Source organism: Balaenoptera musculus, chromosome 11 (assembly GCF_009873245.2).
Source record: "Balaenoptera musculus isolate JJ_BM4_2016_0621 chromosome 11, mBalMus1.pri.v3, whole genome shotgun sequence".
Taxonomy (NCBI): domain Eukaryota; kingdom Metazoa; phylum Chordata; class Mammalia; order Artiodactyla; family Balaenopteridae; genus Balaenoptera; species Balaenoptera musculus.
The window spans coordinates 78,557,188-78,570,518 of NC_045795.1; the positions used below are offsets into that span (position 1 = coordinate 78,557,188).

Below are 13,331 nucleotides of genomic sequence, written 5' to 3' on the forward strand. Positions count from 1 at the left end.
AAGAAGCCTGTCGTTAAGATTTCCAAACAACTCACTAAGTCGCTGGAGAAGCTCCAAAGGCCCAGTCATCAGGGATGCAAATGACAGGTGCGCTCCTGGGTGCCTGATTGCGGAACAAAAGACTTTGAGAAATTATATTATTAGAGTCATTTCATAGTGTCGTTGAAGAAAGAAAACACCTGCATTCTTTTAATAAGTCCCCGGGAGGCCTAATTCCTCAGCACGCAAACTTGGAGGACCCGCTCTGGGTGTTACACGTACACATAATGAGTCAGTTTTAAAGAATTGTGAAAGCAGTTTCTGCACCACCAAGTAGTTTACCAAACATAAAATCAAATAATGTTCTCATTAAATGCCTTCTGACAGTCAAATGTGCTTGGGTCTGTTTTGCAACATGGTGTCAGAATTGGTAAAGCAATGGGGAGCAGAAGTTCAAAAACAGGTCCAAAGACTGGATAATGACCATTTTCTTTATCTTTACCTTGTTTTGACCTCAAATTGGCTGCTGAAGGGATGCACTGTAAACTCCCTCCCTTGACTGATCCCTTTGGTGGATGTTTCCTCTAGGAAACATGCAAATGGCATTTCTGAAGAATGCCCCCCACCTGCCTGCTTTCACAAACTCCCCAGAGCCCCCAATTTAACACCAAAGCTATAAACAAGCGGAATGGAGCCTCCTTTAATGTATGCAGATCTGATTAGAAAATTACAAGTAGCCTTTTACTGGAAATTGCATTATATTTAATTCAATTTCTCACCTTTCAGATACCCCAATAAGCTCAACACCACACCCTCTAATTTTATAGGAGTTTCACCTTTAAGACTCCAGCCTCAAGTAAGCCAACTAGCCTAGGGTTCTTCAGATATCTGACAACAGTTAGATCTCATCCCCTAGGCCGGTGAGAATATAAGATTCTGTTTTTGCCAAGGTACTGTTTTATATTTAGACCAGGCGAGTCAAAATGACAAAGCTTAAGAGTCTCTCTTGGTTAAAGAATTTGTGATCTCAAGCCCTCAAGACCTGGTTTTGAATCCTGACTCTACTACTTATTATTTGCATGACCGAGGGCATGTTACCTAACTTCCCTGGGCTTCAGTTTCTTCAGATTTAGAAAGGAGAAGGTAAAATACATGCCTCAGAAAATTGTTCTGAGGATGACAAGAGGTGATGCATGAAAGAAGCCAAGCACACAGCAGGTCCTCAATCATATCCGCTCCATCCCAAGAGCCTCTCCAGGACAGGGAGGATCTAGCTGCTTGGATGTTTTGCTTATTAGCACAGCTATTCCCACCAAGTGGCACCTTTATTCCAATCTGCCATTCTTATCATCCTTCCAATAGTACATATTCCCTCACTCACTTCTTCAAATCAGCAGTCACAACATCAGACGACTATAGCAGCCAGCCAGGAATGTAAATGGGTGAGGCAGGTCAGGTAAACAATAGGGAATGGTGGGGATTGTGGAAAAAGCCAAACACATGTGTTCTATCTAAAACAATGGAAGGAATACGAATTGCCCGAAATTTTCATAATTTTTTCATTATTCCAGAGAAAACCTTAAATCTGAATTTTTACCCAAAATATCACAGGTTGGCAACTAATCAAAATTTTAAATCCTGTACAATGTCAACAAAATGTAGGTACAGTCCAGATCTTATCTCAGGAGTTTCCAGGGTATGACCTTGGGTTCAAATATTGTATAAATATCCTTGTTTCTCAAGGCTTACAAAAGGAAGCTTCTGCTTAAGTACTGGTGACTGTGTAAATGGAAGTGTTTAGCATGGCACACTAGGCGCCACAAAAATTCATACCTATTAAGCAGGCTTGGGTAAAATGAATTAAGTATTGCCTTGAGGATGTGTGGTTTTCACCTTGGACATGAGTTTTCATGGGTGCCAGGCACAAAAAAGCCCCTTTTTATATACTGACCCCAAGGGCAGCGTCTAACTGTCGTCTTCCTGTTATAGGTTGCAAATTGTTTTTACAAACATCATATGCATATTTCACTTAAGCAAAGAGACTGTGAGGGTATAAGGGCCAATTCTTCTAAACTCCATTTCGTCTAAAGTGTACCTGTCCCCAGGTGTGTCTGTGATGAGCCATATAAATCTGCTATTCCATCAGGAAGTCTCGTTCCTTTAGACCCTAAATCCTCACATCAGGGGGAACTCGACTCTATCTCTTCTGAGTTAAGGCCCTAAGACAAGAATCATCACCCCCATTTTTAGCAAATGAAGGGCTGTGCCTCATGGTGGGGAAGTGACTTGTTCTCTGTCACATAACCTACAATGTCAGGGCCGTGAACCCAGGTGTTCTTGCTCCTTATCTAATTCTGTTTCCATTAACCCTTCTTCCAACCACAAACGTATATGGAGCCCACGTTACGCATCATGCCCAATGAGGCACAATGCACACATTAGCCCATTTAACTCTCACAATAACCACGTAAGATAGCCTCATGGTAATAAGTAATATTATTCCCACATTGCAGATGAGAAAACCAAGATAGGTTTTCAGGCGAGAAAACCAAGGAAGGCTCAGAAAGGTTAAGTCACTTTCCTAAAGATACTCAGCCTGTAAGAGGCAGAACCAAGACCACAGTTCCAGCAAAGTATCTTCAACGCCTGTCCCTTTAACCACACAGCTAGAACGCTCCCCCAGCAGCCCTTACAAGCTTCATAGAAATTTTTATGACACTGCCTAGAAATACACATTTCTTCCCAGAGTTCAACCCCCATGGCTCTCTCATATACAATGCAGGTAGAATCCTTTTGATTTCAAAATGCTCAATGACCTAGGAATCATTCCCTTTAGGGAATGCTCCCTCAGTTCACAGGAAATTCCCTCTGGGATACTCATTAATCGCAGAGTTAAAGGAGAATCTTCCAGCTTTTTGAGACCACAAAATAACAAATTCATTAGATTCCCCTCATCCCACCAACCTTAAACAACAGAAGCATAAGGATGAATGACAACCTTGCAACAGAATGTGGATATCACTTTGGGAATTAAAGACAAATAAAATGTGTTTTGAAAAAAAAGATGACTGACATCAGTGCTCTGTGTTTTCTCACTATTCATCAGGTACAAATTGTCACTCAGGGTGATTAAACAAGGATTAATTGCCAGGTTGCTCCACAAGCTGAGATGTTTCAAAGTTTCAGCCCAAAGAAAACACACAAATACACTCCAATTTTTTAAGGAATGGGGGTGGAAGTTGGCAACATCTCTTTGGAGGACAATTTGACAAGAGCTCCACATCAGCATGTCATAGCATAAGAAAAGCTATTGTCATATGGTGTATAATGAGGAACAAGGGAAAACAGCCAAAGCAGCCATGAATCAAAACTATTTAATTCAATGATAACCCATATACTGGATTCTAAAAACTAATAAATATATTAGATCTTTATGTCCTTTATACAATGACATATAAAGATGTCCAAAAAGTATTTCTAAGTATGAAGAAAGTAAGCTATAAAAGACCATATGTGGGGCTTCCCTGGTGGCGCAGTGGTTGAGAATCTGCCTGCCAATGCAGGGGACACGGGTTCGAGCCCTGGTCGGGGAAGATCCCACATGCCGCGGAGCAACTAGGCCCGTGAGCCACAACTACTGAGCCTGCGCGTCTGGAGCCTGTGCTCCGCAACAAGAGAGGCCGCGATAGTGAGAGGCCCGCGCATTGCGATTAAGAGTGGTCCCCGCTTGCTGCAACTAGAGAAAGCCCTCGCATAGAAACGAAGACCCAACACAGCCAAAAATAAATAAATAATAAATAAATTTTTTAAAAAAAGACCATATGTGGAATGTGTATTTTCTATAAAATCTTGTTAATAAATAATTCGAATGAATCTGAAGAAATAAATCCCAAGCCATAAACAACATGTATCTCTAGCTGTGGAGGTGAATAAACTGTTTCTGTACAGGGCCAGCTAGTAAATACTTTCTTTTGTGGACCATGAAGGCTGTCTCAACTACTCAATTCTGCTACTGTAAAAGCAGCCGTAGATGATGCTAAATGAATAGGCATGGCTGTGTTCCATTCAAACTTTATTTATGGACTTAAAATTGAAATTTCGTGCAATTTTTTTTTTTTTTTTTTAATTTTTGGCTGTGTTGGGTCTTCGTTGCTGTGTGCAGGCTTTCTCTAGTTGCCGGAGCAGGGGCTGCTCTTCGTTGCAGTGCGCGGGCTTCTCCTTGCGGTGGCTTCTCTTGTTGCGGAGCACGGGTTCTAGACGCGTGAGCTTCGGTAGTTGCGGCACGCAGGCTCAGTAGTTGTGGCTCACGGGCTCTAGAGTGCAGGCTCAGCAGTTGTGGCGCACGGGCTTAGCTGCTCTGCAGCATGAGGGATCTTCCCGGACCAGGGCTTGAACCCGTGTCCCCTGCATTGGCAGGCAGATTCTTAACCACTGCGCCACCAGGGAAGCCCGTGATTTTTAAATCTTTCATAACAGCCATGTCTTATTTCAAAATCAGAGATAATACAGATACTTTGGGATGAACATACATATTTCCTCAAAAGAAAAACCTCTATTTAGGTGCTTCAGCTTCTACCAGGCATATTATCAAATGCTAATGACATAAGGAAGGTGAGCTAACCAGCATTTCTTAGCTGCTAAGCATCTTTCCCTACCTAGAGGATTCCAAGAATTTCTTAGGCGCATGCACGTGGACACACACACGCACACACACCCCACCTCCTTTTTTTCCCCTTTTCTTGGCACACCAGTTGACTGAGACAGAGTGGTTTTTCCTACCCAAGCAAAAAAAATCAGTGGGAACCCATTTCTTAGCCAAATTACAACCACTAAAGGAAACCAGGCCGGCATCTCCCCAAATTACCACCCCAGTCGTCAATCAACACAATTACCAGGGCAACTAAGGAAAGATGCTTTTCAAGGCGCAGTCCTGGCTGACCCAGTGAGCGCTGCTTGGGGAACAGCCGCTCTGAGTCCAAGCATCCTGCCTGGAAAGGCTGCCATGTCCCCAGACTCACCACTCTGCATAATTAAAATGACTTCACAAGGCTACCATTGCTCTGGGCTTTCCATATCAGCCGCTCATCAAAGTGCAACTCCGGGAGGCTTGTTCTGAAAGCCAGCCTTTTAATGCAAGAGTCAAATCTACATTTATCAGCAAAGCTGAAACGTTAAAGGGATTACAAGGAGCTTAGAATCCACCGGCGGTTCATTGATCTGGTCTTGCCAGCCTCATCTCCACATGCCCTTTAGAAATGGCTTTAGTCTGTTCCCTGGTTCTTTGGTTGCTTTTGATTTTAGCACCATTCTCATCCAGGTTGGAGGGGATGTTTCCTTTAGCTCTGAACCTCCCCAAAGGTTCTCAGATTCCTTTCTTCTAAAACTAAGAGAAGCTACTTGCATATTCCCCTACTAGTGGTACAGACCCGGAGTCGGCAAACATTTTCTGTAAATGGACAGAGAGCAAATGTTTTTGGCTTTGTAATCTGTACATTATCTGTTTCAAGTACTCAACTCTACTGCTGTAGGTCAAAAACAGCCACGGACAATATGTAAGTAAGTGGGAGCGACTTTGTTCAGATAACAATTTATGGGCACTAAAATTTGAATTTCATAGACTGCATATGTCATGAAATATTATTCTTCTTTTGATTTTTTTTCCAACCATTAAAAAATGTTAAAACCATGCATGGCTTATGAATCATACAAAACAGGTGAAGGGTCTGATTTGGCCAGCAGGACCTAGTCTGCCAACTCCTATTCAAAGTATGTCCCTGCACCAGAAGCCGCCGCATCACCTGGGAGCTTGTTAAAAAAGGCAGCATCTTAGTCCTCTGCCCTCAAGCCTGTTGAATCAGAATCTGCATTTGAACGAGATCCCCTGGTGATGCATATGCCAGCCAAGTTTGAGAATTTCTGGTCCAGAACACAGAATTGTGAAGTCAGACAGGGTTGGAAGTCAGACAGCCCCACTGACTAAGGGGCTGCAGAACCTTAGGCAAGTTATTTAACCTGAGACTCACTTTCCTTAACTATCAGAAGGGGTGTAAATAATTGCACCAACTCCAAGGACTGTTGCAAGTGAAAGATTGGAAGGACGTGAGACACTCACCTGGCATTGTCAATGCTTTAAACATGGCAGCTAATATGACAGAAGATATTACTATTTTTTTTAATATGATTTTTGGAGAGATGAGAATACTCATTTAGGGTTCACAATTTCCAATCACTTCCAGGACCTGACAGGTCACCTAAGTGTTCGAAGAGATCCCCAAATGCGACTGGAATGTTGGTGACTAGGGTGAGTCAAGGTCACACCCATCTAAAGGGAGACCTCTTGTGTGCTGCCACTTACTGCCACATAGGAAAGTCGGCCCCACGTTACCACATCTTTGGATTCTTCAAGAGAAGCTGGAAACCTGGATTTTAATGTTAGAAAAAGCCCCTCATTTAATGCACTGTGCAGACCAAACGAAACCCATCCACAGGCTGGATGTGAGCCGAGGGCCTCTAGTCTGTGACCTCTGCCTTAGAATAGAGAAGTCACAAGAGGCAGGGAGTCACAGGGAAACCAGCCTGGGTTTTAGAGCCAAATCCCAGCTTCATTCTCAGTAGCCAGGAGACCTTGGGCCACTGTTTGAACAACTGTGAGCTTCAGTTTCTCATCAGGAAAATCGCCACCTCTGCCTCATAGGTTTTGGTGAGGATGCAACAGAAATGTACGTATCAATAAAAAGGTGGGGAGACAGCTCTGGACAGAGTAAGTACACAGCCTTGTCACTGCTGATGCTGCTTTGGTATCATTATTATCATCTTTATTCCTCAGTGCCTAGGCATTCAAAGGGCAAATCGTCACTGTTAAAATGGCTATTTCCCCCTCCCTGCTCAAACTGGGTACAAACAAGCAAGTCCAATTAACCCCCACTCAGAAAGCTGTCTCGTGGCAGAGTACACGAAGTGCCTAGTTATTAATGATTTTCTTCTGGCCACAGTCCACAAAGATGCCTTAATCTTCCTCTTAACGAGAATTCCCTCAGCAGCCTGGCCACTGCGGGATTTGTCCTGGGCTGCCTTGAGGGGCTGCTTTTTTGGGGCCAGGTCACCTGTAGGGAGCAGTGCCCATCTTTGCTCCCCAGCTGCCCTACATCAGGTGGAGGAGAGCGCTTTGGCTGATGATTATGAGCCCTCTCCAACGCATGGAAACTCCTGTGGGTTTTGTTTTTTTGTGTGTGTTTTTGTTTTTTAGAAATCCTAAAAATCCCCACATTTGCCACCTAAAGGTGTGGGTGACAATATAAATGGGGAAGGAGAATGAGCCCTCAGGAAAATCTCCATAAAAGATAACAGCCCTCCACAGAACCTTAGGCATCTTTGGTCACACACAGAAGCCCCGGAGGGCAGAGAGCCAGCTGGCTGAAGCAGTGCCAGGTGTTGTAACTCAGCTTTCCTCAATCTTTGCCCTGCACATGAATCAGCTGGGGATCTTGTTAAGGCCTAAAGTCAGATTCAGCAAGTCCAAGGCAGGGCCTGAGACTTCACATTTCTAACAGGCTCCCATGAGCCGGTGATTCTGCTGGTTCCTGCCTCAGGTTTGAGTCAACAGGACCCTCCTCCCTGGCTTCATCTAAGTCGCTGTGCAAATGCCACCTCCTCAGAGAGTCCTCCCTGGACCACCTTATCTAAATTGTAATTATTTGTTGAATGAGGGCAGGAATCCTGTCTATTTTGTTCTTTGCCGTATCCCCGGCACAGCGCAGCACCTGGCACAAGCAGACCCTCAAATATTTGTTCAGTGGAGAGATCCCAGCGTGACGGCTGAGGAAAATGCAACTCAGGGAGCCTGAGTCTTTCGCCCAAGGTCACACAGCTTGGCAAAACCAGAGCAAGACCACAGAGCAAGTCCCTCTGGACTTCAAAGCCCCAGCTCTCTCCAGCACACCAGAAAGGGAAGCAAAGTTTGTTTACAACCCGCTTCCTCCCAAGAACTTCAGTACCTTCGTGCTGCAGGCAGGAACACAATTCCGTTCTGCTTTTAGGAGCTGCCTGCTGTGTGGACAATGGTTTGGAGGGGGAGCATGTGGAAGCAGAGAGACAAGCTGACACCCACGAGCGGTACTATTTAGGGTGCCTTGGTGCCTGGGGGCAAGGGAAATTCACTCTCCTTGAAACGGACCAAAGGCAGCCTTTCCGCCTGTGCCAGGCTAGCCTTCCCTCCTATCCGGATACAACTGTCTCTCCCAGGGGCTCAGAGTGCCCCCCCCCCCAGTCAGAGGAGTGCAAACGGAGCATACTGTGGATTTCAAACTGCCAAAAAGAATATTGTGCCGTAACCCAGAAACGGTTGTCCCCCTTCTCTAAAAGGTCACCCAAAAGCATGCCCGTGAGGGAAAAGGAGGGGGCAAAAAGCAAGGATCTGCTTCCTTTCCAGCAATGGGTGGAAACACCATAAAAACCGCATTCATGGAGGCTTTTCTGCTGCTAGTGAAGAAACTGCTTCTGCATGAAAACCCATCTCAGCCTCATGAAAGGCTCTTTCCGAAAGAAAGGCTCCATAATGGGCTGAAAATCAAACGCTCGTTTTCCCCTCACAAAACCAGCTGGGTTAAAACGGCTTAAGGGTCTCTAAGAAGCTGTGGTCATGACAGTCTAAAGTGACCAGGGACACCCAGCAGCCTCAAGCGAGCTAGTTATGGTTCCTGCAGGGCAACAGCTGAGAGGAAGCTAAAAATAATTGACAAAAGTAGCTAATGTTTATTGTGTGCCTGGTATGGAGCAAACCATGTGTTTTCAATATCTCATTTTATCCCTACAATAAAGCTGAGAGGTTAAGTACCATAACTATTCCCACTTAACGGAATGGGGAAACTGAGAACTAGGGAGAGTGACTGGCTGGAGGTCAGAGGTCACAGAGACCGAAAGGAGGGGAGCCTGGGTACACACCCACACTGTACCATTGCCCCATAGGCCTCTGGTCAGAAGTTGACCCAAAGGCTCCAGAGTAGGGGAGGAGCCGGAAATCACTCTCCTGTTCATCACTCTGCCTTTCCCACCCCCATTAGAGCACAAGATGGATCAAACAGGATCCAACAGCAGCACCGTCACCCAGGATTTGGTTGAAAAAAATGACGCTTCTGCACCTATTCCCATGTATCGCCACTTTCACACTGGGGACGCTCCAGGGGCCAGTCCAGAGCACACCTATTTGGGCTACAACATCGGCAGGACTGATGGATGCCTATGTCTGCGCATTATATATTTATAAGGTCGCCCGGCCTTGCCTCTGCCACAGAAGTTATTAAATGCTAGGGAGCCATAAGGGCTGCACTCAGTGTCCTGAAACAAAGGCAAAGAGGCTGCCAGACCCATCAGAGGCAGGAACAAAAGCATTTAATTTCTGAAGGAGCCGGTTGGGAGTTTCCTTATAACTGGGTGCCCAGCACACATGACCAATTGGGAGAAAGGAGAGAAGCACACACAGAGGGGAAAAAAAACCAAACCAAACCAAATCAAAGCAGGCCTTTCTCCCCAGTATCCAGAAACAGCATTCTTCAAAGGGACATGGGGGGTGGGGGGGAGGAAGACGCATTAAGCAAGGACAGAACGGGTTACAATGTTGCAGAATTTTCTCCTGTGACTGCTTTTGCCTTTTCATGAAGTTGCCAGGAAGGATCCATCTCTTCTCTTTATATCACCAAACAGAGGGCCTGGAAGCCTGCACCCTAACTTTTCCCAGCCAGAGCCCCAGCAGCCAGATGTACTGGGAGGGCACCCAGATCCCTTGTCCCCCAAACATAATCATTCCAATCCAGGCTGGGGCTGCCTGGAAGTCAACATTCACGGCACATTAATAAGAAACATCTGGCCACCGAAGAGGGTTGACACAGCACAGGCAGGCAGTGGTGGATTTGTGGTTGGGACCCAGAGTTACAGAGGCTGAATTAAAAACACAACTGGAAAACACCAGCTAGTCCCAAGAATCCTACACATGCTGTACTGCGGCACTTGGAAAAACTGTCGTGCCTAAGTTGAATCGCTTGGGACAGAGTGACTTAGATACACAGAGGGTGGGTTCAAGAGACCCAAAACTCTCACATCAGGGAAATGCAGCCTGAGCCCGGCTCTCCTGCATTCTCAGTGTCTGGTCACCACTTCCACCTTCAATATTTGTAGCAGATGTAGTCCCACTCTTAAAAGAACAGCCTTTGCATTCTTTCCATGTGACTTACGCGTGAATTTAAAAGGCGAAAAATGTGCTTGTGTGCATACATACACATATATGGCATACATGTATAGGTTTCCCCCCTGCAGTGGTGTGTCTTTAGGAATCCCATGTAAGGGGTCCTACCTCCATTTATGCAAGGCGAACCCTGGGCACTGGTCACCACAGGCGTTACATGGCTGGCCTCTCTCGATCCGCCCCAGTCCGGTCAACTTCAAAACAAAAAGACAACACAAGCATGTTTCCGCCACCGGGGCTCCCTCCAAAGCCCCACTGTGCCCCAGGCGGGACGGCCTGCCTCTCCCACCCCACCTCCTCTGATTTGACTTCGAAGCTCCTCTCCGAGGTAAGGGATTTGGGGTGGGGCGCTGCCGGTGCCCCTGGGGTGGTCTCTCGCCTGGGGAAGTCTAGGCGGGCTGTCTCTGGCGTGGGCACTAAGCCACCAAGAAACGGCCCTGCCTGGGGCTTTGTCTCCCCCAGACACCTTGGTCACGGGTTTCTAAGAAACAAAAGCAAGACCTTTCTGCTCCCCGGAATCCCTAAGAAGCGACCACCGCGCGCTCGCCTCGGACCAGGCTGGGGCTTCCGGGAAGGGGGCAGCACAGGACACCCCCAAAAACAGCCCCAAAGTCAAGTCCGCGGCCAGAGCTCCAAGAAGCTGGAAGCTGGAGCTTGGGTGCTGGGAATGCGACCTGCCTTAGGGGAAGGGGCAAAGGAGGGGGCTTCCCGGGACGCCCCCGGACCGTGACATTCAGGGTCACGGTTCCCGGTCTGGCTCTCCCCGGGACTCGGGACCCGGACTTAACCCCTTCTGCCCCTACGAGCGCGCCCGGGCCACACCCCCGCCCGCGGGGCCGGCTTACCTGGGGCCACAGGTGCGCGGCCGCCGGGCGTAAGGAGTCTGGGCAGGGGCGCTCGCGGAGGGCCGGGGTACCGGGGGATTGACCCCGCTCGGGCGGGGCACACTCACCGAGCGGCTGGAGAGTCTTTTCCGGGAGCTCCGGCTGAACATGGCCGGGCGCCTCCTGCAAGCAGCGCCGTCCGTCGGTCCGTCCGCACCACGGCCGCGAGGGCGGGTCGCCTGGGCGGACACCTTCGGCGGGCACCTTCGGCGGCCGGTGGGCTGTCTCCGCCTCGCAGCCCCAGGCTGGCTCCGGAGCACACGCCTCCCCCTCCTCCCTCGCCTGTGCCTCTCGCCCTCCCGCCCGCAGGTCCCTCCCTCTCTCCCGGCATCCCCCCGCCCTCCCCGGGCTCGCCCCGCGGTCCACGGGCCCTTCCCGTCCCTCCCCGGGGGGCGCCCAGCTGTGCCTAGTTTCTCTCTTTCCCTGCTTCCCGGCCGGCCCACCGGGGCTTACTCCCTTCCCTCACCTGGGCCCGCCCCCGAAGTCTCGTCCCTCACCCTCGCCGCGGAAGTTACGGGCAGGGACCACTTCAAGGCCCTTGCTGCTGTAGCTGGGATAGGGGGTGGAGATGGAGGGTTGGGCGTGGAGATTTTTTTTTTTAATTAAAATATAATTCACCTACAGTAAAAATCACCCATTTTAGTGCACAGTTCTGCCAGTTTTGACTAATTCATACAGACCTGTAACCAGCAGCACCATCAAGATACCGAAGTTCCATCACCACCAAAGTGGACTCTTTTAAAAGTCTGCACCATGCGTGGAATCTATTTAGTATTTCCTAAGTGTTGCTAAATGAGGAGAAGGAGGATGAAAAATGGCCCTGTATCTACTTCTGCAGGAGATGCTCATTAAGTACTCACTGACGGCAAGCTTTGAATCCCCCGTGACGACGTGCCCATTCTTTTTCCACCACTTGCTAGCTAGTAATCTTCCCAAATTAACTGACTTCTTTTTGCTTCTGTCTCCTTATCAATACCAGTTTTAAGAGATATAACAAGAGTCCTAACCTCACAGCATTGTTGAGAAAGATGAGTTGGGACACCTAATAGTTGTTATACATGTTATAACAGGCACAAACTAAGGGCTCATTAAAATCAGCTGTCAAAAAAAAAAATTGCAAGTCACGGTGTCCACTTAACGTTGATGTTTCAGCCCAAATACCACCTCCCCTGAGAGAACTTTCCTGATCCCCTATTGTAACATCTCTCACACATGCACTCCCTCATATGGCATGTAGCATACATTGAAATGATCTTCTTTACTTATTTGTCAAAAGAAGACATTCTTGTCTGTGTCAAAAAGATAATTCTCCCAGTTTAGTGTTTTTCCAGATGAGACACTGAACTTGAGTGAAGAAAAGCAGCTTGCCTGGGGTAATGCAGCAAATTAGTGGCAAGGCCAGTCTACCTATACCCCAAATCCAAAACAAGAGGATGACACAGCTTCGATACCGCCCCCCTCCTCAGTGTGAGTATGTATTAGTTGATGACCTTCAGTGCCCCAAGGGCAAGGTTTGGTTTGAGTTCAACTTTGGTGAAGGGAGTGAGGTCTTGGCCTCAGGAGCAAAATTTACAGGGGTGCCCACAAACTCAGTAATCAAGATTTTTAGGCAATAAATTAAAGAATCAAAATGAATGCAAAAAAAGTCCATGATGAACAGAATATCGTTTTAAAGATAAGATCCTATCCTACACGTACACATCTCTGCCTAACTCACCTCACCCTAATCCTAGCCCTGGGGAAAATGCTCCAAAACTCAGTCACCTAAAGGATAGATTCCCCCTATATTGCATTTTTCCATTTACCCACCGCCCGCCATCACCAGTGGAGGGTATGCTTGCAGACGGTAAACGCCATGGCCCATTCATCTCTTCATTTGCCCAGGCCTAGCGCAGGGTCTGGCTCATTGCAAACGCTCCACGTTTGTTCAATGACTAAATAGAAGGCAGTAGGTTTGGCAGGGCTGGGGGGCAGGGAGTGTTAGCAATTCAAACCCCAGTCATAATCAGTACCAGCCCAGGATGCGCACCTGGTCTTCTCAGCAGGGCTACCACACAGCCAGCTCTGCACCACACTGCACATGGCCTTGTAACTGGCAGGAACAGGTTGGGAGGGCAGTGTTCACAATGCAGTTATTGCCTATTTGTATTTTAATTATAAAGATGTTTAGCAAAGGTCAGTAACAAAACCGGTGCATTACAAGTTGCTAACAGATGGAGGGAATGATCTCC

At 47.5% G+C, this 13,331-nt stretch overlaps 1 protein-coding gene across 1 annotated transcript in view; it reads right to left on the reverse strand.

Moving 5' to 3' along the window:
• PRICKLE2 (prickle planar cell polarity protein 2) overlaps window positions 1–11,358 on the reverse strand; it is a 337,544-nt gene extending 326,186 nt beyond the window's left edge. The window contains exons 1-2 of the mRNA XM_036870260.1: window positions 11,169–11,358; window positions 10,325–10,410 (exon numbers count right to left, since the gene is read on the reverse strand). Of these exons, the coding sequence (XP_036726155.1) occupies window positions 10,325–10,410; window positions 11,169–11,210 (128 nt within the window). The 5' untranslated portion in view covers window positions 11,211–11,358. The remainder of the gene's footprint in view (window positions 1–10,324; window positions 10,411–11,168) is intronic.
• Between the last annotated feature and the right edge of the window lie 1,973 nt (window positions 11,359–13,331).